The following is a 25,251-nucleotide window of genomic DNA, read 5'->3' as shown; positions in this document are numbered from 1 at the left end:
ATGCCTACAGAAGTAAGGCCTGTCTATAGGCTCTGCCCAGTACTGGCTATTATTTGTTATTCTGGTAAACGTCTAAAAAATAAATATCTATTTTTATTTTCCACAGAAGAAAGTCATACTGTTTTGAAATGACTTAAAGAGAAGTAAAGTGACAACAGAATTTTCATTTTTTGGGTCATCTATCCCTTTAACATGAATTTTTTGGCAGTATTTTCACCATGGGCGTCGGAACCATTGAACGTGGGTGGGACAGGACCCACCCACTTTTGAAGACCAATGATATTGGACCCACCCACTTTTACCGTCTCTAATTCAGCGAGTATGTCTTTGCACTTTTCGTCAGACTCAGTCAAATCCATTGTATGAGGTATGCCTTAATAAATTAAACTGCATTTAGATAAAGCCTTAAATTACATGCTGTGGTTTCCTCAAATTTATTCCACTTGGCTTATTCAGAGTCCATATCAATTAAACTCATTCCGGGTTTTCACTAGTTGGTCGTGCCTGCTGCACTCCCGAGACACAGCAAAGTAAAACAGCGTAACTTCTGCTCAGATACACGGTACCTAACCCTAGTTGATACTTTATTTCAACTTTTCAATTATTTCATTAATTTACAAATAAACAAATGCCTTTCCGATGTGATATAAGTGAAAAGGGAGACAATTTCGAAAATGATTTCAACAAAAGGCGGACGCGAACTCGGGTCTCCCGCGTCAAAAACGATATGTTACTCGTGTTATCAATTGCGCCACTGAAGATGTTGTTTCAATCGCCGTATTTTGTAATATTTGTAAATATGGCATTGTATAAAAATGCATTAAATAAAAGGCACCAGTCTACAGAAAATGGCATATACTACAGTATTTTTTTTTTCTGGGGGAGGACCCACCCACATTTATTTTGCTTCCGACGCCCATGATTTTCACACAGTTTTTGTGTTCAATAATATAATAACACTCACCAGAGTGTCTCCAGTTTACAGTGTGGATCCTCCAGTAGAGCAGACAACAGCTTCGCTCCTGAGTCTCCTGGTTTATTATCGCTCAGATCCAGTTCTCTCAGGTGTGAGGGGTTTGATCTCAGAGCTGAAATCAGAGCAGCACAGCCTTCCTCTCCAATACTGCAGTTATACAGCCTGCAGAGAGTGAAGAACATGAATGATCTCTGAGATTGTGTTTAATCTTTAGGGTGAGAGTGTGTTTGTTTGTGTGTTTGTATGAGCACTACTTTTTCTATACACCAGGATTGGCACTATGGAGATTTCAACTTGCCAGAACAAGCACAAGCTAAGAAACTAATTGAAATGCACTTTACCCACATGACTCCTGATACTAGTTCATAATTTTTGTTCTTCAAACCATTTGAAGCAGGGCTTGACATTAAGCTTTGACATGTGCTTGTAAATTAGACATTCACTTGTCCGAATGAAAAATGTACTTGTCCGGGGCAAAAAAAAAAAAAAAAAAAGGCTTTTTTTGCAGTAAATTAATCCATTCTAAAGCAATAGTCTCATCACTACTCTATAGGCTTTCTTTAATCTGAATATTTGTGATATTTACTTTAAACTGATTTCTAGGACACTTTTTAAATTTATTTTCGTAACCTTACTGACTGTATGTGTCACCATTCACATCAAATTCTTAAATTTTATCAGTACATCAAATTAGAATAATTAGACTCTGTATGGTTACACAAATTAAATCAGTATCAACAAACTCCATCTTTCCATAGCACAGGAAAGACGAGCATGCAATGAAATAGACATTTAACTGTATTTACTTAGACTGTTTCATGAAGATAAGAGGTTCCAAAAAAATGCATTTACACAGTAAAAGTGCAAATACATAAATAATGTAATAAGATTAATGTTATACTTTTTTTAAAACATAAATCTAAAATATTGGAAAAATGCAATACCTTTAAATATAAAACCGAACCACCAATAGGTGGCAGTAGTCACTGTCTTAATGAGCGAGTCACGGATTCAACCATAGATGGATTCAACCAGTTCGTTCACTGACTCACTCGATGAGTAGTATGAAACTGCAGACTCGGAGCCTGCTGCATCTACAGTCCCGCACCCAGAGTCCCGCATTCTCAGACCCCTCGTTATTCGAGACAGCACCACCTTTCAAATTGGATCGGATAAACACATGGATAAACACGTGAAGAACCGAAACACGGTGAGTATCGTCAATTTTATTCAATGATTTCTTTTTTAATCAAACTACTTTATAGCTCATCGATACACCAACATATGAACAGTCTATTTAATATTTGTAATGATAGTTTGTAACAAAATTTGAGCCGTTAATGTATGTTTTTTTGCCTTTTTTCCCCGAAAATATTTTGATAGCTAACGTTAGCCTTTAACCTTGGACTTTTTGTAGACAAGCCATTGTAAAAAAATTGATTAAATTTAATTGACATTAAAGTAGACCAATTAAATACATTAAGTGTGTTAATATCAAAGAATGTCATCATTAATTATTTTTTTACCTTTTTTTAATTATCGGAACTTTTCTCCTAAAACTATAAATTGAATTAATTAATGCCAGAGTAATTATTTTACTTTATATAATTTATATAGACTACTTAAATTAGTTCTTAAAACGTAAGTATTAAAATGGATCAATATTAATTTTACTGTTTTCTTTTTCCTGAGGTAGGCCCGCACATGTTTGTCAATTGGATTGTTTCTATTATTGCCATATATGAAATGTTTTATACATTAATTAATTAATTAATGTATTTATTTATATGGACAGGCCATCATTCATGGCCTATGTGAGCTGCAGGCATTATCCTGGCAGGAGGCTGAGGAGGTGTTCCTTCGTGGCCCTACTTATCACCCTAGGTATGCTTGTAATTTGCATTTGCAAAAAAAAAATTATTATTACACAATATTTTTGACAATGGCATTCATCTTTTCTTTTAGTGAAGTTGAGGAATTTGACCGGGTGATTGCAAAAAGAATGAGAAAAGAAGCAACATTTGCCTCCCAGAAAGTAATTATTTTACCTTATGCATTTACATTACATTTTACATTTATTCATTTAGCAGACGTTTTTATCCAAAGCAACTTATAAATGAGGAGTTTTTTTTAATGCAATTGAAGACGAAAATAAAGTCACTAACACGATTCTTTCTTCCTTTTTTCTTTGCTTTGTCCTGTTTACAGCAAGATGACAGTGATTAAGGTGATCGTTAAATAAAATACAGAATTGTTCATTATTGGTGTTTTGTCTATTATTTGATTTTTGGTTCACATTCAAAATATCTTTTGTAATGTTAGCATGGTATAATGTTAATTAGACCATTATATGTTGAGCTGAAAGAAAAAAAAATGGAATTTGAAACATTGTACAAAAACAAAATAAAACATTGTAGCAATATAATGTCACATAATATTTTTCAGATGATAGTTCAATTTGTATTTGTATCGGTTGCATCAGTAATTTCCTTTCAATTACACCCACGCTCAAAAAATAAATACTGGGTAATTAGTTAGTTTGAGAACACAATGATTTTTTTTTTTTTTTGGCACATGCATTAAGCAGGGAACGCAAATATATATTTGGATAACTTTAAATAAAAAGAGACCGTAATATTGCATTCTAATGTTTTCAATGGCATTTGGATAAGGGTGTTATACGATCTTCCGAACAGCAGGAGGCGCTGTCTCGAAAAACGAGGGGTCTGAGAATGCGGGACTCTGGGTGCGGGACTGTCGATGCAGCAGGCTCCGAGTCTGCAGCTTGATAATGTTGCACTCGATTCATTAAATGCTAAATCATTCAGTTCTGAAACACCGCTGTGTTGCTCGGAGAGTCATGGAGGTTCTGCTGTTACTTTGCTTAGAACTATTTTCGTTAGCAAAAACAGTTAATGATGTGTCTAAAATGTAAGTCAGTTAATATTAACTACTAGTTTATTGAACCACTGTTGTATAAAATCAATGTCACGTTTGCAATCGCAATGGTGCTTTTCTACCGCAGTAGGTTTGTTCATGCTTGTTTCTTTGTGTATGCTGTTGCGCCTATTAGTTTTGATTTTCCGTGAGTCCCATGTTTTTTTGCAGCAAACACAGAGTTGTAAATGTAAAAAGTTAAGGTGCCTTCTAAAAATCTAAACAAGTACAGTAATATTTATGTTACAAATAAATATAATAAATGATATACTCAATTTATCCCTTTTAATGTTATAAAGGATGAAATGCCATAGTGTAACATATTTTGTTTTTGTGTGAAACTGTATCTGAATGATAAATCATGCCATTTTATGGCTTAATATTCTACTTTACATTGTCCAATCCAATAAATGTTTATTTTACTTTTGCAGATCTTAAAAATGGTTATGAATTGCTTTAAATTAATATTTAAAAATTCTGCAGATACACTAAATGAAATAAAAATAATGAAATAAAATTACTTTTTTTTATTTGGGCTAGTTAAATTAATTTTCGGGCTACCAAAATCTGAAGAGCACCTGCCCAAAGGGCTACCAGAAATTTTGCGAGCCCTGTGTATGTATGTATGTATGTATGTATGTATATATATATATATATATATGTATATATATATATATATATATATATATATATATATATAATGTTTTCAAGGAGAGGTGTGCGGAAGCTTTCCAAACAGTTTGAAATTCAGGGTCTTCACTTCATATCAAGAAGTAACTAGTAACTAGCTACTTGAGTACTTTTTTCATTGGATAATTTTTTAATCTTACTCAAGGAACTATTAAGATTGTTACTTTTACTCTTACTTGAGTAAATATTTCCATAAGTACTTGTACTTTTACTTGAGTACAGATTTTGGGTACTCTACCCACCTCTGCAGGGGAGTAATTTCCACTGGGGACACGCTTTTCAAAATCCCGTTGGTGTCCACCCACCTTCAGATGGCTTTGTTAAAGTAATTTCTTGCATTGCAGAATGCACGCTCTGCGCCGCCGAGATTTTCGCGCGATCGTTAAAACAACCCAAAAGTAGGCTAAAACACTGACGCACATTCAAAAGCAATTTTAATGCCCTGCGTTTACAGAGCGACTCCCCAATGCGCGCAAATTAGGCTACATAAAATATCTAGGCTGTTATTAGTATGTGGCCTATAATAAGTTGTGTATTAGCTCTGTGTCATGCTGCAAAGATTCGGTCTCTATTTGCACTTTGAATATTGAAAGAGTAGTACTTTGATCATGCCAGATTTATGAACTAGCAGAGCAATGGAACAATATATGAGCATGACGATCAATTAACCTCTTAACTGTTACTCCCATTTTTGAACAGAGACGTGAAAATGAAGAATTGAAACTTAAATCTTTATAATTCATGGGCAAAAACATTTTGTAATATGATTTATGTACATTGTCCATGTTAGTGCAATGTCTGATTTTAAAATGGTTTCAAAGGATGAATTTTGAAATTAAGTTTTATTCATCTGATATATCATTTCTTATTATTTATAAAGTGTAATAGGGAAAAAGGCAATGAGGAAGTCTGTTTGTTTAAAAGGAACTCCTGTTATGAAGTAGATTTTTGAGGTGCACTCTAGTCATAAAATAATCTATGACACTCTTGTCATAAATAATTTTTCCGACATAATTTGTAGCACAACAAAAAGTCAAATATCTATTTAGGAGCCTTAGACCTTTCCAACATTATATGGTTTGTTATGATTAGATTAGAGTTTATTTGTAAAATGGTGAAGAAAACTTGGGCATCCCACAGAGTGGACGATGAAAGCCATAAAATGTTGATAGGCAAGTGTTTCTAGCTAAGAATCTTTAAATCTCTTTACTCTGACATAAGACCTTTGTATGTTTGTTTTTTTATGTTTAATGGTGATTTTTCCCCCTTACATTATTACATTATTTTTCATTAAATGTCTTTAAATTTAAAGCAAAGTTTATTATGTCTTATTTTACTGCTGTTTGATAACCTAATGTTCAGGGGTAAACATTTAAAATAAAAAAGTTCTCCAGAATCGTGAGAGAATCGTGATCTTTATTTTAAGCAAAAAAATCGTGATTCTCATTTTATTCAGAATCGTGCAGCTCTACTGTATATTGTCATCAAGCTGTCAGTTTTGCTTGTTAACTTTTACATTAATAACAATTTTTTTATTTACTGCAGGGAAGAAGACTCCAGCCCAGCAAGATGATGCCAGCTCATGTCCATCTCAGGAAAGAAAAAAAAAGGATTCATGCTGAACGTCACACGCAGAAACCAGAATTAATGCATCCCGTTTAGGTCTTCTGTATGCACTCGATACATATAGAGCTGTTTTACATAAAATTCTTTGAAGAAAAGACACCAAAAGATAAGATAAATTGATGTTTGTAATATATGAAGATTGATATATATATATTGGTGGCCAAAATTACTTGAACATTAGTATTTTTACCGGCTAAACCGGCTGGTTTAAGGTCAGTTATTTCTATCTTTTGCTGTAGTGTGTAAGTAGGAAATATCAGTTTTCATTTCCTAACATTCATTTTGCCATTAATTGAAATAATCCAGTGAGATTTCTGTGAGATTTCAGCTGGTGAAAATACTAGTGTTCGAATCATTTTGGCCACCACTGTATAAATGTTCATTATTTTTATTCTCACTGATATTAAAAATGATATTGAAAACACTTTTCTAAGTTAGCTTTTAACTCAAAATAAAATCAATAGATATCACTGTTATTTTATAATGCTGTTAACACTTTCTCTGACAAGCAGCATTCATGAAAACTGGTTTGTCATGTAATGTTTGACATATACCCTGTACTGGAACTAAAGATTTTATAGTTAAAATCTATACATGTTTAGGTTTATGCAAAATAAAAATAACAGACTGAAAAATACAAAATTGAAATGTATTGTATGATATTTTTAAATGTATTTTCACATTTTAAAGTCAATAAATGTTATTTTTGTGAAAAAAAAAACAAAACAAAAAACAGTGGCTTCATTTTAGACTACACACAATTTTTGAAATTGGGGTGAATTTCCCTTTTACGTGACTCTTGTGGGAGGGAGGATTTTTTTTATTATTTAAGCGGTTGAGGGGGGCTTTTTTTCAATATGTTATTAAATGTTTGATCATGCTGTGTACTTTAGTTTTTACAATAGGGCAATTATTGAGTGAGCATGAGCACACCGTCTCTGGAGAGCGCAGAAGTGCTGAATGGTTTAAATACTGGCCAAACTTGAAAAGAAATGCAAATTATAAACTTTAGTGACGATGTAAACTGTGACAATTCCTGTTTCAACCGTGCAGTGTGCAGCTCGCTTATAGTGCAGACGCGATGTGGTCATTTAAAGACAGAGAGCTTGCGGAGATTCACTCGTGCTGTTTGTAAAATAACTCCTCACAGAAAGTTTTCTAATTATTTTGTAAGTTATTTAATAAAGAAATATGAATTGTACCTCAACGCAATTGAACACCCTACTGCAGTGGCGGCTCCTGACAAATATCTCTGGGGGGGCAACTGTTCCGATGATGGTAAAGATAACCGCTTTAATGGGTAAAATTATGATAATATTCAGATAGCCAACTTTACAGCATTACATTGCATTGTTTGATTTGGTTTCCCTGTTCCTAGATGGCAACATCAGGCATGAATTGTACAAACTTTACAGTATTTTGAATAGCTATATTAAATTTATCGCAATGGTCTCAAATACACTGAAACACTTCCACCATGGCCATCAAGAGACACATTGTCATCAACTAGTTTGCCCTCTAATAGTAAAAAAAAAAAAAAAAGCCATTCTGCTTTACAATTAAAGACTTTTTATTTCTCATATTAAAACTGTAATTAATCAAATCTTTCCAGAACATATTCAGTATAAATTTGGCTGCCAATATGCAATCAATACAACTATTTAAAATTCAACATTTGGAGAATACAACATAAAACATACAAAACTTTATAAACGTCCCAAAGTGTCACACTAAATTGGACAAACGAGTCAAAAAACACGTATAATAGGTGGATCTGGCAACAAACGGAGGCTGCTGCACCCGCGCTCTCACTCAACGCGTTCTCAAGCCCCTTTCACTGTGCTAGCTTCTCGCAGCAAACACTCATGTGATATGAGGTGGTTTAAACGGCTAAATAATCATTCAAAGAGCTTGACATTTTATTTTTGAATATAAAAAATGACCGAGGTCCGGACCTCGGTGACCTCATAGCTGGCTACGGCCGTGATAACATAAACAATTCACCATTTAATAACACACATCACTTGTATTGAAATTTTGCTCGCCTCTCTTTTAAGCAGGCAAAGTGATCAATTACCCTCTCATTAAAATCAGGTATGTTCCTGACAAGTTCCCTCTCCATTGAAAGCATGGCCAATGCATTCAGACGTCTCGCTACACGCGTGCGTGCTGTACATCTTCGAGCACGCATCAGTGCGTATTACGAAATCACGTTGGGGCGAGCCCTCCCGGTGCCCATTGAAATGCATTGTAAGGTTCAAAATTTGAAAAAAAAAATCTCACAATATAACTCTATGAGACCGGCTGGGGCGATTTTCAATCTGACTGAGATCGCCCCCAAGGGGGCGGGGTTTTACAGTGTAGGTTGGAAAGTGACATTCAGTGCTGTTGATTGTACAGTAATATGCAGACTAGGACCAGCAAAATAAGAGTCTTTTTCTCCTCTCTTTTTTCGTATGGCTCAAGGAGGGCGATGCACTATCGCCCACCATGGGCCAGCCGCCCCTGCCCTACTGTGAATATCAGTATTTAAGGATAAAAGACTCGAGTTGCTTTTAACATATTCACAAGTCCTTCTCCTGGAGTCGGGTCAAAAGTAATCGTCAAGTCAAGTCTGAAGACTATAAAAATGCAACTCAAGTGCGACTGAGGCCAGAGTTAATTTATCTCTCCCGGGAGTTTATTTGAGTTTACTCTCAAGAGTGTAAATTAACACTGAAGCAGAGTTTATGACATTAAAGTTAATGAGATAATTAGTGATTAATTAAGTGATGATTGATCATTATTGAAGACACCTGATGTTAACAAGCAGAATCACCAAAGGAGAAAATCACATTTTGTAAGCAACCTTTAAAGTGGTCAATGTTTGCATTAGTTGATCTCTTGACCCTTACATTTTTAACTATTTAATTTGACATATTACTCTTCTGTTTTTAAGATTGTGAAGTGGTTTAGAGGGCAGGGAAATGAAAAAAATGAACATCACTGTATTTTTTTTCTCACACTGAATTAGAGAAAGTAGTATTTATGAATGATGTTCTCTCTTATATAAATACTCTTCAAACTGATTAAAATATTCAAGTCTTGGTGCCACTGAGTACTTGCAAATCTGTTATTCATGAACAGGAAAAAGATTTGTCAATTTGTATTTTTGTAATTATTTACCTGTATTGGCTGTATTTTATTGTCAATGAACAGACTGCGTTGTCCAGTTAGTAGCCTAATGCTGAACTGCCAGAGGCGCCGACACCATCACTTGATTTATTCCTCCCTTATAAATGTGGAAACAACTTTACTCAACAATAGGCTACTCCTTCTGTGGTATTTTAAGAGTAAGACATTTTTCGAAACTATTCTAAATATTTATTATATTTGTGTAGGCTATATTCACAATAAAAACAACACTTTTTTTTTTTAAACAAACAGCAGCACCAGCTTCACGCATTACTAACCGCTTTGACTTCATTTCTGTCATATGTCTAACAAAAAAGTTATTATTGAGAACAGAGGTTTAGATGTTGAATGGTTTGTTTAAAGTCACCATTAATGTGGTCAGAGTTTCCTTCAATTGGCCTCAAAAAAGCCAAAAGAAAACATGATCAGGTGATGTTGGCTGATTATTAACAATGACATAATTATCGTGTAATGGCCTGATACACTGATCTCATCCAGAGTCTAAATGTGTGATTGGTAAATTAATTTTTTATTGTTGTTTTAAGTTATGTTTTAATCTGGTAATATGATGCTTCCCAAAACACTTTGCACATATGACCTGTTCACACACATTCATTAAGAATCAGCAAATGAACCTCAATAATGGTGACAGTAAACAAAATAAGCAAAATGCTTTATGCTGCAGTGCATTCTGGGAGAACCAATCAAAAGTCATCCATGCCTCCCAAAATGCACTGCAATATGAATAAATGAATTGTCTTAGTATTTTCTTTTATACTAACTATTTGCTTTAGTGTTTGCTATTTGTGTTGTGATTTTTTAGTAGCTTGTTTCGTGATGTTCAAAGATCTGTATATCTGAATTTTTCTTTATGATAATGTGCTTTAAAAAACAATGTTATAAAGACAATGACCTAGTGACCAACTAAAGCAAACACTATTCAAAAAATGGTAACCTTCAAATGAAATTCACTAAAACTATGAAAATAAACCTCTGTTAATTCTCAGTGTGAACTTCTGTGTGACAAATAAAGTCAAACTGGGGTGCGTTTCCCAAAAGCATCATTAGCCAACTATGGTCACAACTTCTGTTGAACTCTGTTGGTAACGACTGAACTTGTGACCAAAGTTGGTTTTGGGAAACGCAGCCCTGGTTAGTAATGTGTGAAGCTGGTAATGCTGTGTGTGGAGCTGTTTAATCCTCTGCTTTTATTTCAGTTGATTTCATCTGAGGCTGTGACTGGAAGTCAGTTGTAGTAATTATAAATCATAGGGGTGTGACGAGACACTTATCTCACGAGACGAGACGAGACGAGATTTTGGGCTCACGAGAACGAGACGAGACGAGACGAGATTTAACTTTTTTAAATAAATCCTCAATGATGAAATATATAGGGGACAATAGTATTTTATTCAACAAAAAAACACAATGCAAAAAAAATAAATAAATAAATGTAGGTGCATTTTGATATGAACTTGTACTTTATGAAATTAAACTTATATTTTAATGAATTATATGCAGTAATAAAAATGCTGCATGATTCTGGGTAAACTGAAAAACAATTTTCTTTTATAAACTGGAGATCACGATTCTGAAGAAAAAAAGGATTAGAAAATTAAACAAAATGACATAATTTACTATTGGTTCTGAAATAATGTTCATTGCTTAAGTCTGAAAAAAAACCTAAAAAAAAAATGAAGGAGCCCGTGTCTCAATTAATAAAGACTTTCACTATTGGAATCTCTTGAATGTTTAATTCAATGACAAATATTTTTTTAAACGTGCAGTTGTCGCCCTCTCCTGGTGAAGAGAATAAACGTTACTCTACATACGTGTTATACTTTCGTTTTTGATCGTTACAGTAGACAATAAGTGTGTATATCCAAACTATAAGCTTTTATCCCAGTACTTATGTTATTTAAATGTCTGTAACAAAGACATGATGATGATTATGTGGTTAAAAATACTGTTTGTGTTGCTTTCTGAAACCACAGCAGTAAGAATGCAGATTCAAATGTCTTAAAATGGTTTGAACTGAGGGCGAGAGGCCAGCGAACAAAACCACTTCAACAGAAAACTGTTTTTTTTTTTTACTTTTACTTTTTACTCCAAATCTTGTAGTTACTGATATGTGATGAGACTCACCCTAGTGTCTCCAGTTTACAGTGTGGATCCTCCAGTTGAGCAGACAACAGCTTCACTCCTGAGTCTCCTGGTTTATTATCGCTCAGATCCAGTTCTCTCAGGTGTGAGGGGTTTGATCTCAGAGCTGAAATCAGAGCAGCACAGCCTTCCTCTCCAATACTGCAGTTAATCAGCCTGCAGAGAGTGAAGAACATGAATGATCTCTGAGATTGTGTTTAATCTTTAGGGTGAGAGTGTGTTTGTTTGTGTGTTTGTATGAGCACTACTTTTTCTAAACACCAGGATTGGCACTATGGAGATTTCAATTTGACAGAACAAGCACAAGCTAAGAAACTAATTGAAATGCACTATAACACTTGATTCCTGATACTGAACTAGTTCATTATTTTCGTTCATCAAACCATTTGTAGTACTATATAGACAATAATATTAAAATATGAATAGTAACATTATAGTATAACATATTACTCTGGTGTTTTTTGAGATTGTGAGGTGGTTGAGAGGGCAGGGAAATTTGGAAAATAGACATCACTCTATTAAAGTAGCATTTATGAATGCTGTTTCCTCTTAAATAAGTACTCTTCAAACAGATTAAAATATTCAAGTCTTGGTGCCACTGAGTATTTGTAGATCTGTTATTCATGAAATTGATAAATATTTGTCAATTTGTATTTTTGTAATTATTTATCTATATGTTTTATTTTGGATTGTGTTATATCATATTATATTTGGACTCGTGTGGTAGTTTACAATGGGGCTAAAGATGCACAGACACATTTAAAATTATTACAGACTTATGTAGCAAATGAGAATCATTAAAAATACAGGCTTATATTTTGAAACAAAGGTCTTGTTTATGTTTTCAGCTTTAACTGGAGCATTTAAAAAAGATGGTATTTGGTGTTAAAAAAATACATAATCACCATATTTTTAATGCAACATCATATTTAGTAATATGACATCACTCACAAGATATAAACAATCTTTTAATTAAGATAGTATAAAGCCATTTTAAGTTATGGGATCTTCAAGCAGTGTAAGAATCTATCACAATCTTTTTTTTTTTCTTTAGATGAAATAATTCCTGTTTTTTTGTTTGTTCGTTTGTTTTTTAACCTCTTCAGCTCTGTATCCCCCCTCATCAGAGTTATTGAACAGAATTAATAAATTGCGAAGAAGTGAACTAGACATATATGCAATTTGAAAGCTTATAAACTCAACTTTCTTGTCCATCCCATCACTTTTCCATTTATTTTACATAACATAACATAACATAACATAACATAACATAACATAACATAACATAACATAACATAAAAGGTTTGAATTTGCCCCATAAACAATGCCCCCTTCATGACGATGATGAAGTAATATTTATATTCATATTCATATCGCTCAAACTGACCAAACATAGATGAGTTATTTATCAAATGAAGCTTGCCTTAACACATTTATGTTGACTGGTGATTACATCATCACGTATTGTGTCACATGTCTGAAAAGCTCCCAATCAGATCTGTCCAAAGAGACACAGATCAAACTCCTAGACCAATCCGATCTCGATTTATGTCTTTCCAAACACGAGGGAGGAGGACGCACTGCTCATGAACTGGACACCGGCCCCTAGCGCTCACCGCGATCTTGATCAGAGTTAGGACACTATGGTTTATCAACAAATACAATAATAACTATGAATTATTCCACCCATGTGTTAAAATTTAAGGTGTTTTGTGTAAAATGAGACCATTTTTATCCATTTAGTCCAATGTATGTGGGAATAGGACACTTTTTTAATTCAGGGATGCCTTATCTTGCAGAATAGAGACCCCTAGAGGACAAACTGCCTCCCTTCAATTAAATCTCAGTAAAATAAAAATAATAAAAATAATAATAATAATAATAATTATTATTATTATTATTATTATTATAATAATCATTTAATCTCAGTTAAATAATAATAAAATTTGATCTTTTATTTGTGTTTATCAAAATATGAAAAAATGCAATCAAAAAATAGTAATTATTGCACCCATGTGTTTAAAGAATATGTTAAAAAATTACTATGAAATGAGACCATTTTTATCAATTTACTCCAATGTATGTGAGTCGGTGCTCTTTTGAAATCAGGGAGGACAAAATCAGTAAAAAATACAAAATATGCAGCAGAGCTGAAGGAGTTAATAAATCCATTTTACAGTGTACTCAGTTAATAAAAGTGAATTATTTGATCAAAGCAGAATATGGTACAATCATTGCTGAAGGGGTTGTTTTAGACAATAATTAACTTAGATATAATGTAAAACATATTACTTTAGTTGAAATATTTATATCAATATTGTAGAACTATTGCCCCATACTGGTGTGTCTTTTACCTCGAGTCTGACATAAAAAGCTGTTCTTTCCACCTCATATATTTCTATATTTTCCCTTTGGAAGTTGCATTCAATATTCATTTGTCTGATAACTCTGAGGAGACACGTGTCTTTGGCCCGATTGTACTCTAATACTGGTGTGCAGTAATGAAAGAAGCACTTCTAGATTCTAGCAGTCACTGTAGCTGTGATATTAAAGACAAACACTAAAGGCTTCATCAAAATATTGCAATTAATAAGATGCCAATTTAATTATTTTTATTTATTAATTATTTATACATTTAATTAAAAAGGGTTTGAACTGAGGGTGAAAGGGCAGCAAACAAAACCACTGCTTCAGAAAACACATCTGAGTTTTTACTTTTTACTCCAAACCTTACAGTTACTGAGATGTGATGAGACTCACCGTAGTTTCTCCAGTTTACAGTGTGGATCCTCCAGTTGAGCAGAAATCAGAGCAGCACCTTTCTGTGTAATAGGACAGCAGGAAAGACTGCAGAGAATAAACAGAAAAACTAAAGATGAGTTATTAATAATAATAATAATGCATTTTATTTAAGGCGCCTTTCAAGCCACTCAAGGTCACCGTACAGAAAAGCAGAAATATAAAAGATTTAAGATAATAAAAACCACAAAAAAAAAAAAAAAAACACTGCAATTACAGAGTGACAGCAGTAAAAAGAATGTAATTAAGAACAGCAATTATGTAAGATAAGCTAATCTAAATAAATAGGTTTTCAGCTGAGCCTTAAATTGGGATAAAGAGTCTATGTCACGTAAGTTGGCAGGGAGGGAATTCCAAAGACGAGGAGCAGCACGGCTAAAGGCTCTGTGACCCATAGTGGTTAAACGAGCATTGGGTGTTTGAAGAAGACCCAGTGAAGAAGAACGAAGAGAGCGAGAAGGAGTGTAGGGTTGAATGAGTTCTGAGAGATAACGTGGAGCCAGATTGTGGAGAGTTTTGTATGTAATCAAAAGAATCTTAAATTCAATGCGAGACTTAATGGGAAGCCAGTGAAGCTGTTGAAGAGTTGGAGTAATATGTTGCATAGATGGTGTCCGAGTTATGATACGAGCAGCAGAATTCTGAATCAGCTGAAGTTTGTGGAGAAATTTGTGTGATAGACCAAATAATAAAGAATTACAATAATCAATGCGAGAAGTGACAAGTGAGTGAACAAGAATAGCAGTACTATGTGGAGTGAGAAATGAACGAAGACGAGCAATATTACGAAGATGAAAGTGACAAGACCGAGTTATACTATTAATGTGTGCTTCAAATGAGAGGGTGCTGTCAAAGATGACCCCTAAGTTCCTTACCTGGGAGGAAGGTGAAACAGAGGAGCCATCAATTGATAAAGAAAATGTATGGGACTTTGAAAGACTGGAGTTAGATCCAATAAGGAGAACTTCAGTCTTGCTACTATTAAGTTGAAGAAAATTAGCAGAGAACCAGGTTTTAAGTTTATGGAGACAATTAGTAAGAGAGTCGGGTGGAAGAGTGGAGTCAGGCTTAGTGGATACATAAAGCTGTGTGTCATCAGCATAACAATGAAATTTAATACCAAAGTCAGAAAGTATTTTACCAAGTGGGAGAAGATAGATAAGAAACAATACAGGGCCAAGGACCGAGCCTTGAGGGACACCACAATTAACAGAGAAAGGCTTAGAGTTAAATTTTTTAAGTTGTACAAACTGTGTACGGTTGGACAGATAAGAGGCAAACCAGGCAAGAGGGATACCAGAGATGCCAATAGCAGATAACCGGTTGAGCAAAATAGTGTGAGAGACAGTATCAAAAGCTGCTGTCAGATCGAGTAAAACAAGAATTGATAAAAACCCACCATCAGCAGCCATTAAAAGATCATTGGTTACTCTGACCAAAGCAGTTTCTGTGCTATGCTTAGAGCGAAATCCTGACTGAAAACATTCATAAAGATTATTGTTGGTAAGATGTTCCTGAACCTGTACTGCAACTGCTTTTTCAAGGACTTTAGAAATAAAAGGGAGATTTGAAATTGGTCGAAAATTATTTAAATTATTAGGGTCTGCACCAGGTTTCTTAAGAATTGGGGTTATAGCAGCTATTTTGAGAGATGACGGAACAATAACTGAGCTGAGAGAGGAATGAACAATGCGAGTAATAAAAGAGGAAAGAGAAGGCAGACAGGCTTTGACAAGATGAGTTGGTAAGGGATCAAGTATACATGTCGAGGAATTAGATTTGTAAATCAGTTTGGAAATTTCTTGTTCTGATGGCAAGAAAAAAGCAGATAAAAAACCTAAGTTACAATGTAGATTAGCCGAAGAGGCCAAATGCTGGTAAATAGCACTTATCTTGTCATTGAAAAATGCCATAAACTTATCACACTGAGCAGTGCAGTACAGGTATGCAGGAAGACTATCAGGTGGTTTCAGAAGGCGATTTACCGTGGAGAACAAAGCTTTGTTATTACTGTCTCCAGAGTCAATTAAATGTGCATAGTAATCACTTTTGGCAGTAGAAAGAGCATTCTTATAAAGAAGAATGTGCTCGCTGTACAGTTCTCTGTGTACAGTAAGACCAGTCCGTCCATAAAGGCATTCCAAACGCCTGCCTTTAGATTTTAACTGACGAAGATCAGAAGTATACCAAGGTGCAGAGTGAGTAAAAGATACTGTGCGGGATTTAAGAGGTGCAAAATTTTCCAAGAGAAACTGCAGCTCAGAATTATAAAAGGAAACCAAATCATCAGTGGAAAAAAGATGATTACCATGAGAAAGATCAGTGATAGCAGCTGCAAAATCTGAAACATTAATCTTTTTTATATTACGGAACATCATGGAACGTTGTTGTTTGGATCTAGAGAGCGTAATATTGACATTAAAAGAGAGCAGTTTATGATCTGATATGGGTAGAACAGTGGCTGCACAATCCATTGGTGTAACACCAGAGCAGCAGACAAGGTCCAGTGTGTGTCCTTTAGAATGGGTTGGGAAGTTCACATATTGCTTAAGACCAAAGCTGTCTAGGCAGGAAATAAATTCCTTAGCAACTGAGTTACCAGCATTGTCCACGTGTATATTAAAATCACCCAACAAAATAATATTAGGTGACAGAGTACACAGTGAAGTTAAGAATGAACAGAGATCAGTTAAAAATGTGTTACAGTATTTAGGTGGCCTATAAACAACAGCTAAAATAGTGGGCGTAGGACCGCTAATGGATAAAACAACTGATTCAAAAGAAGCATATGTCGACATAGTTAATGGTGAAACTTTGTAAGACCGTTTATGTAGAATCGCAAGACCTCCTCCACGTCCACAGGCACGAGGTTTCGATATGTAAACAAACCCAGGAGGGCATGCATTATTGAGTTCTAAAAAGTCATTTTCTTGCTGCCAGGTCTCAACGAGACAGAAGAAATCAAACGCGCTGTCCTCCACGATGTCATTTAAAAGAATGCCTTTGTTTGAAAGTGAACGAACATTAAAAAGTCAAATTTTGAGCCCAGTGTCCCCCAGTAAGGGTTTAGCCAATCTGTCAATGCTGGCTAACACGCTTTGGTCAACAGACCGCTGAGATTTCCGTGCGACTCGAGGGCCGAGGGTCCAAAACGACCTTATAGTTTTCGACTCGTCATACCTGAAGCCCCGTCGCGAATCTCGATGGATGTATTTCGGGCGAGGTCGATAGATGATGTCCGGTTGAGTGTAAAACAGATGCGGGGGCTGATCAGAGAAACACCGCAGCCGGTAAAGTTCAGTCGCTGTATATACAAACAGCGAGGTTGCCGAATGGAACAATGATGAGAAGATAATCCACACAATGATGCAGAAATGGTAAGTCCACATTTTGTCAGACAAAAAGTAAAATTCGACGAAATCAAGTAAAGTTCAAGTAAAGTTCGGCGAGCAGCGGCAGCCAGTTGCGCCAGCGTTCACTCAGCCTGTCAAAAGCCTTATATTAGTGCTGGACTCATGTGTCTAATGTAATTGCTGATAAACACAGATGTAATACATATCATAGATATCAATTATTAAACCAGGAACTGAGAGTGACTCAGAGTTAAGTCCCATTTTAATAGACTTCAGACTCAAAATTAAATAAATTCACATTTGACTCAAAAAATAGGACCCAAATATTCCCATAAATATTCCCCAAAATGACTTGAGTCTTAACCCTGAACTATATTTTAATTTGTATCCAGCCCGTTTATTGTGCAGCAGTACATTTACATTTAGTCATTTAGCAGACGTTTTCATCCAAAGCGACTTACAAATGAGGAAAATGAAAGCAATCAGAATCAACAAAAGAGCAATGATATGCAAGTAATATTACAAATCTCACTAATTCCAAAACGTCAGTTTAGAACTAGTAACGAAGGAAAGTTGAGTTGCTTCATTAAAAGCCTATGATTACTGTATTAAAACCTCACTGTATCATGTTTGAGTATTATGAGAGAGAGAGATGGACTGAGCAAGTGATTAACGGACCTGCATCTGATTCATTATTCATATTCACGATGATATGACATTAATTTAAAAGTTTACTGAAGAAAATATTAACATCCATTCTTCTGTTAAAGGTGATTTTGCTGCTCAGTCCATTTATTCGCTGTGGCAAACTGTTGTTGAAGCTAAACATAACTTCCGCTTAAATTTTCAGTTTAAAAGTCCCAAAGTCACTTTTAACTGTTCACTCATAAAACAGTCTCTTGTCGCCATCTAAAGGCGGAACAATGTAACGTTAACTAAAATCACCATCACGAACACAGGCTTCTTAATACTAAACACTTATTATTAAATACATCATTTAAAATATAGTTTACATTTTTTTTGTTGAGTACTAATATTTAATAAACAACAACAACAAAAACAGCTATCAAAAAGTTGCTAGAAAAGAGTAAAAGGCAGCTTTCTGATATACAGCATTGATCGACAGTAATATTGGAAAACAATTCTGTAAAGTAAATAAAAATGAGTATTTCACCAGTATGTTATTTTCTCTTATTCTACAGTAGGGGAATTACAATACTTTTCTTGTAATTTCTACACTTACAAGCAGGGCCTAAAACTTTTTGCCATATCTGCCATTTTATTCATGATACAAACAACATTTTTTGGTGATTTGAGAGAATTTACCAGCCATAAATATTTTTTTTTCTGGCAATGAAACCGTTTTTGCAGTTAAAAAAATAATAATAAATTGAAAATTAGAACTAAATACTGCATTTTAAATCATGATACAAAAAAGGTGCTACACACATGTTCACATGAGCAGTTTTTTTTTATTTTTTATAAAAATTTGGTCTGACTTCAGCATTGTGAAATTATTTGTTATTTTTTGTTATATATTTATAAAAATGTCATACTTTATTTTTATCATAAAATGATGTAAAATAACTGCTGCAGTGCTGCAAAACTATTTACTTTCCTTGTTGTGGTAAAAAGTTATGTGAAGTAAAAGAATTCCTAGATTTAGTCATTATAAATAATTGCAACTGCATTTAAATTTTTTTTTATTTTGACACGAAAATTCAAATATTTTTCTGTAGTCTGCTGTTCTGAGAAATTATATTTTTCTCATATTCGAAAAATAATCCTTCATTCATGAGGGATTTATCACTCCCGAAATTCTGCTTCTTGTACCGGGTACGAAAAACAAAACTTTTATTCAAATTCTAAACGGATTAAACGTAGCCTTGGAGTGTGCAATAGCCCTTCCTTGATAATCACTAAAACGTGTCGCTTCAGTTAATCGCAAAAGTCCTTTTATTATCAATGAACCGTTTATTTACAGTGAGAGCCAAGTGCAATCTGCCGTTTAGAGGTGAGTGAATTCAGAACACAATGGCCAATCACAGGCGTTCTAGACATAGATATATATACGTAGATGCCTCATTAGCGACTGTAACCGTCATACGTGAGCCGTCCTCCATTTCACTGCGGTCTACTTGACGTCATTCACCCATAGGTCTATGTAACTGACCATAGTAATCAGTGAATATTCGAAATGCCACAATCCTGCACAGCCGTTGGTCTGCGAACCTACAGTATGGTGAATGAAGTCAAGTGGACCGTTACAAAATGGCGGACGCATCTACGTGCTTGGAGCAGTCCAATGGGGTATCTACGTATATATATATCTATGGTTCTAGATCAATATAAATGTCTGTGATTGGCTACATTGCTCAGCGCTACGAAAACACGTTGTCTTTTGGCGATTTCCAGAGCACAAACACAAATACGCACTGAAGCTTTTGCCAAATCTGTTTAGCCAGTATCTTATTATTACAGTTTTAACTGAGGGTGCTTTTGACTGCGTGAGAAAATGGATGTGTGGCGTGAGAGCGTGTGAAAAGTGTCGATTGCGTGAGTCTCACACTGAATACGTGAGAGGTGGCAGCCCTGTGTAACCATAGACATAATATGAATTACATGTCATGTGTAACCACTACAGAGACATCGGTAAATTCCAGAAAATCTGGCCATGGTGAGAGCGCTCTCGAGCGGATTGATGAGTGCAGAACGCCCCCTGACCATATGGCTCTCACACGTCCGAAAACGATAAAGCACATTTTCAAACATGAAAACTGAACTGCATACCAAACAGTAACCATATTTTTCTGGAGAAAAAAAAAAGTAAAATGTCACTTGACTACATGCTTGCATCTATTGTCCCTTGAGTGGCATTGACTAAAAATCTTTCACTTTTTCCCCAGTTTCACCAAAAAACATTTTGTCTAATAACCAGAGATGGAAAGTAACGAATTACATTTACTCGTGTTACTGTAATTGAGTAGGTTTTTTGTGTACTTCTACTTTTTAAAGTAACTTTTAAATTTTGTAATTTTACTTTTACTTAAGTATGTTTTCATTTAAATATTCTTATTAACTACATTTTAAATATCATCCGTTACTAAATAAAAATAAATAAATAAAAAATAATAAAAAAAAATTAATAAAAAAAAAATGTGCGTGGAGGGAAGGAGGGGATCGCGCACCGGAAACTACTGATTGCTGGGTGAGCGGGAGAACAAACGCAGCGCGCTAACTCAAGAAAGATGGAGACGGACAGTTTTGCAGAGTTACATCTCTCGGCTGCATGTATGAAGCAAACCGTCGCGCTAATGTCAAGGTAATAACAAACTTGCGCGTGCCTAATGTATAACACTCGTGTATATCAGAGTCGTACATTCTGCACGCATAAGTCCGCTATTGATTCTCAAACTATGCGCGTTCTCTGGGCTCTGATCCCTATCGTATTTTTGCGTCAAAACATTTGCCTAGTTGTCCAAATTATTGTCCTGTGAGTGTTTTATAATGAATGCTCACCCATAGAAGAGAGTGTGATGTTTAAAGTTTTATGGGATTATTTGCCTAAATGTTTTATATGGTTATTTTTTTATTGTATCTTATTTATTTGTTTTTATTGCACTTTAATTTGTAAAGTTGTTTCCTCAAGTATATCCCCTTGTTTGTTTTTTTGAATAACACTAGAATCCCCCACCCAGCACTGCTGTTCAAAAAAATAAATAAAAAAATTACTTACTAAATTTTACTTAGAGTAAAGTTTTAAATGAGTTACTTTTTACTTTTACTTGAGTAGATTATTTGACCAGTACTTTTACTTGTACTTAAGTAAAATTTCATTGAAGTAACAGTACTTTTACTTGAATAGCATATTTTATTACTCTTTCCACCTCTGCTAATAACTTATGAATTATTAGATTGAATTTATTTATTTATTAATTTTTTTCAGAAAATCTGAATGTAACCTTTAAGTGATTGGTAATGATCCCAATTCCAATATTTATAATATCAGAGAGTCACAACCCTGTTCCTAAAGGCATATTGACTTTGCACAGATTAGACAAATCTCTCTAATCAAACACTTGATTCAACTCATCAGGTCATTAGTAGAGCGCTTTATGATGATAGCTGAGTGTCAAATATGAAAGACCTTAAAATATACAGTAACACAGAGAAACACAAACCTATACCGTATAAAACAATGTCAATAAAACAAAGACAATGTAAAATACTCACTCAGCTTTTCTAGATGCTTTGATCACTGGCAGCAGCCTCAGGAGACATTCTTCTGATGGATCATATTTACTCAGTTTAAACTCATCCAGCTTTTCTTCTGAGTTCAACAACACAAACACCAGAGCCGACCACTGAGCAGCAGACAGAGACACTCCAGAGAGACAAAGGACATCTCTTCTGCTCAGGTATGTCTGGACTTCCTGCTCTAGTGAGCGATCATTCAGTTCATTCAGACAGTGGAACAGATTGATGGATTTCTCTGGAGAGGGATTCTCTCTGATCTTCTGTTTAATGTATTCAGCTGTTTCCTGATTGATATCAGAGCTGCTTACTGTCTTTCTCAGGAGGCCTTGTAAGAGAGTCTGATTAGACTCTAGTGAGAGACCTAGAAGGAACCGGAGGAAAAGGTCCCAGTGTCCGTTCTCACTCTGTAAGGCCTTGTCCACTTCTCTCTTCAGTAAACTGGTCATTGGTGACCTGAACTCATTCCTCAGTCCTGTGTTTTGTTCAGAAAAGGACAGCAGCTTGAATAAAGCAGCAAGAAACTCCTGAATACTCAGATGAACAAAGCTGTACACCTTCCCCAGCTGCAGTCCAAACTCCTCTCTGAAGATCTGGGTACAAACTCCTGAGTACACTGACACTTCTCTGACATCAATGCCGCTCTCTTTCAGGTCCTTTTCATAGAAGATCAGGTTTCCTTTTTCCAGCTGTTCAAAAGCCAGTTTTCCTAGAGACAGAATAGTCTTTCTAGCCTGATCAGGATTGATTTCATATTTCCCATCATACTTCTGTGTCTTCAGTTTGGTCTGAAAGATCAGGAAGTGTGTGAACATTTGTGTGAGAGTCTTGGGAATCTCTGCTCTCTCTGCTTTACCCATCATCCTCTCTAGAACAGCGGCTGAAATCCAGCAGAAGACTGGTATGTGACACATGATGAACAGACTTCTTGATGATCGGATGTGTGTGACGACTCTATCAGCCAGACTCTGATCATTTATTCTCTTCCTGAAATATTCCTCCTTCTGAGGGTCGTTGAATCCTCGTACCTCTGTGACCTGGTGGACACACTCAGGAGGGATCTGATTGGCTGCTGCTGGTCGAGAGGTGATCCAGAGGAGAGCAGAAGGAAGTAGATTCCCCTTGATGAGGTTGGTCAGCAGCACATCCACTGAGGCTGATTCTGTTACATCAGACAAGCTCCGATTGTTTTGGAAATCTAGACGTAGACGACACTCATCCAGACCATCAAATATGAACATGACTTTGTAGTCTTCATAATCTGACGACTTAAATTCTTTGGTTTCTGTGTGAAGGTGGTTTAGAAGATCCACAAGACTGAGATTTTTCTGTATCAGATTCAGCTCCCTGAAAGGAAGTGGAAATATGAAATGAAGATCCTGATTGGTTTTTCCTTCAGCCCAGTCCAGAATGAACTTCTGCACAGAGACTGTTTTTCCAATTCCAGCGACTCCTTTAGTCAGCACAGTCCTGATGGGTTTGTCTTGTCCAGGTGAGGGTTTAAAGATGTCATTGCAGTTGATTGGTGTTTCCTGTGTCTCTGGTCTCCTGGACACTGTCTCAATCTGTCTCACCTCATGTTCATTATTGACCTCTCCACTGCCTCCCTCTGTGATGTAGAGCTCTGTGTAGATCTCATTCAGACGTGTTGAGTCTCCATGATTGGACATTCCTTCACTGATTCTCTGATATTTGTCCTGGAGTCTGGATTTGAGTTTTTGTTGATACACAGGCATCAGTTCTGAGCAAAGGAAATAACTGTTGTTATCGGCAGAGCAATAATTTAGAAATGTATTTTTAGGTTTGATATGTTAGATGTGTCGTGACATTCAGGAACATTAGTGACTGAAGACAGAAGGTTGATCATAAAAATACAGGCTATAATCTGCTGATCCAGAGCTCTTACTGGTCTGTAGTGTGTTAGCGAGGTCTGTCTGCTTCATCTTCCTCAGGATGAGCAGTGTGATCTTCAGAAGCCCCTCTCTGACTCTGTTATGACCCTCATCATCATAATGGTCTCTTTCAGAGCATTCTGGGTAATCTGGACTCAATAGTCTCTTAAAACTTTTTAACTCAGAGACGATTCTGTGCTCAATCTCCTGAAATCATAGTAAATATTCAAACAATAAACCTCCATTCAGTCACAGAGAATGTGAATCAAAAAATCAATACACAAGAGTCAAGAGTGATTTTTTTTTTGTAGTTTAGTCAAAGGCATAAATACTCATAAACATCACTGAATTATATCACACCTGATAATAACTTCCACTTTATGCTCAAACATCAGCGTCTACAGATACTGAGGTTAAAAGAGGGAGTTTGACTGGATTGTCTGTTTGCTAGATTGATGTTCATCTTTGTGCAGCAGTCAGGTTACATATGGATTCATCTTCTCTACTTTAGTGGTCATTGATCTGCTTTATAGTGGCTTACAAATTATCTTAAATGTGAAGAAAAGTAATTGTGACTATTGAAGAGAGAATTTCACAGATTTCTTTTAGGGTTATTATGTTTCGGTGGACAAACACACAAAACCAACCTTGAAAATGGAGTCTAAGTTCTTCTTTGCTGTTTGTGATTCTGGTCCTTTATGTTTTTGACTGTAGTTAAACAAATATTTATAATTTTTGTAAATATGTGTTATATTTAATGCAAATCAGCAAATAAATTAATTTCATATGTGTTTTATACTGTAAACTAAGCAACACCTGAGATCAGCAGATGATTCTCCCGAACTGAAATTAACTGGATGATTCATTGACCAGTCACTCTTCATGGACACACAGCTGGGTTCAGGAGATTCATTCTGACAGAGACTAAAATAACAGCAAAACAAAATTATTTCTCAAAGTTTCTGAAAATATCATCATGCTCTGACAGAAACACCTTTATTTTCTAAAACTTCCTCAAAAAGTTAATCTTTCACTTGAGGGGTCTGTTGTTGTGATTTGAGAGTTAAAAGGTTAATATATTTCCTTAAAAGGAATGTGTCATTTTCATTCATGTAGTATTGTATTTATTATTTATACTGACCATTAAAATGTGAAATGTCAAGTTTTCTCACCTCTTGACGGTCTTTATCTGTGTGTCATGTTCTTTAGAGAGATTCATTCTGGAGGCCATGGTTTCATCTAAAAGCAGATACAGATGTTGGTCCACAGATTATATTTAAATTAACTTTCTCAAATCCTCCTCTGTCTCATCAGTCAGTTCACAGTAATGGCCTGCACTCATTTAATATCCTGACATTATTTACACAGAATCAAATTATTCACAAAC

General features: G+C 35.2%; 1 protein-coding gene across 1 annotated transcript; it reads right to left on the bottom strand.

Annotated features, from left to right (window-relative positions):
• Positions 1-960: 960 nt before the first annotated feature.
• LOC141338164 (NLR family CARD domain-containing protein 3-like) lies at positions 961-25,095 on the bottom strand. Its single transcript, XM_073843721.1, has 7 exons — positions 25,037-25,095; positions 24,681-24,788; positions 24,512-24,572; positions 23,879-24,071; positions 21,952-23,713; positions 14,327-14,413; positions 961-1,138 (listed from the first exon to the last, which is right to left on the bottom strand). The coding sequence occupies exons 1-7, from the start codon at positions 25,093-25,095 to the stop codon at positions 961-963; spliced, it is 2,448 nt and encodes an 815-aa protein (XP_073699822.1).
• Positions 25,096-25,251: the final 156 nt, after the last annotated feature.

Source organism: Garra rufa, chromosome 7, assembly GCF_049309525.1.
Source record: "Garra rufa chromosome 7, GarRuf1.0, whole genome shotgun sequence".
Taxonomy (NCBI): Eukaryota; Metazoa; Chordata; class Actinopteri; order Cypriniformes; family Cyprinidae; genus Garra; species Garra rufa.
This window is presented reverse-complemented; position numbering and strand designations above follow the sequence as displayed.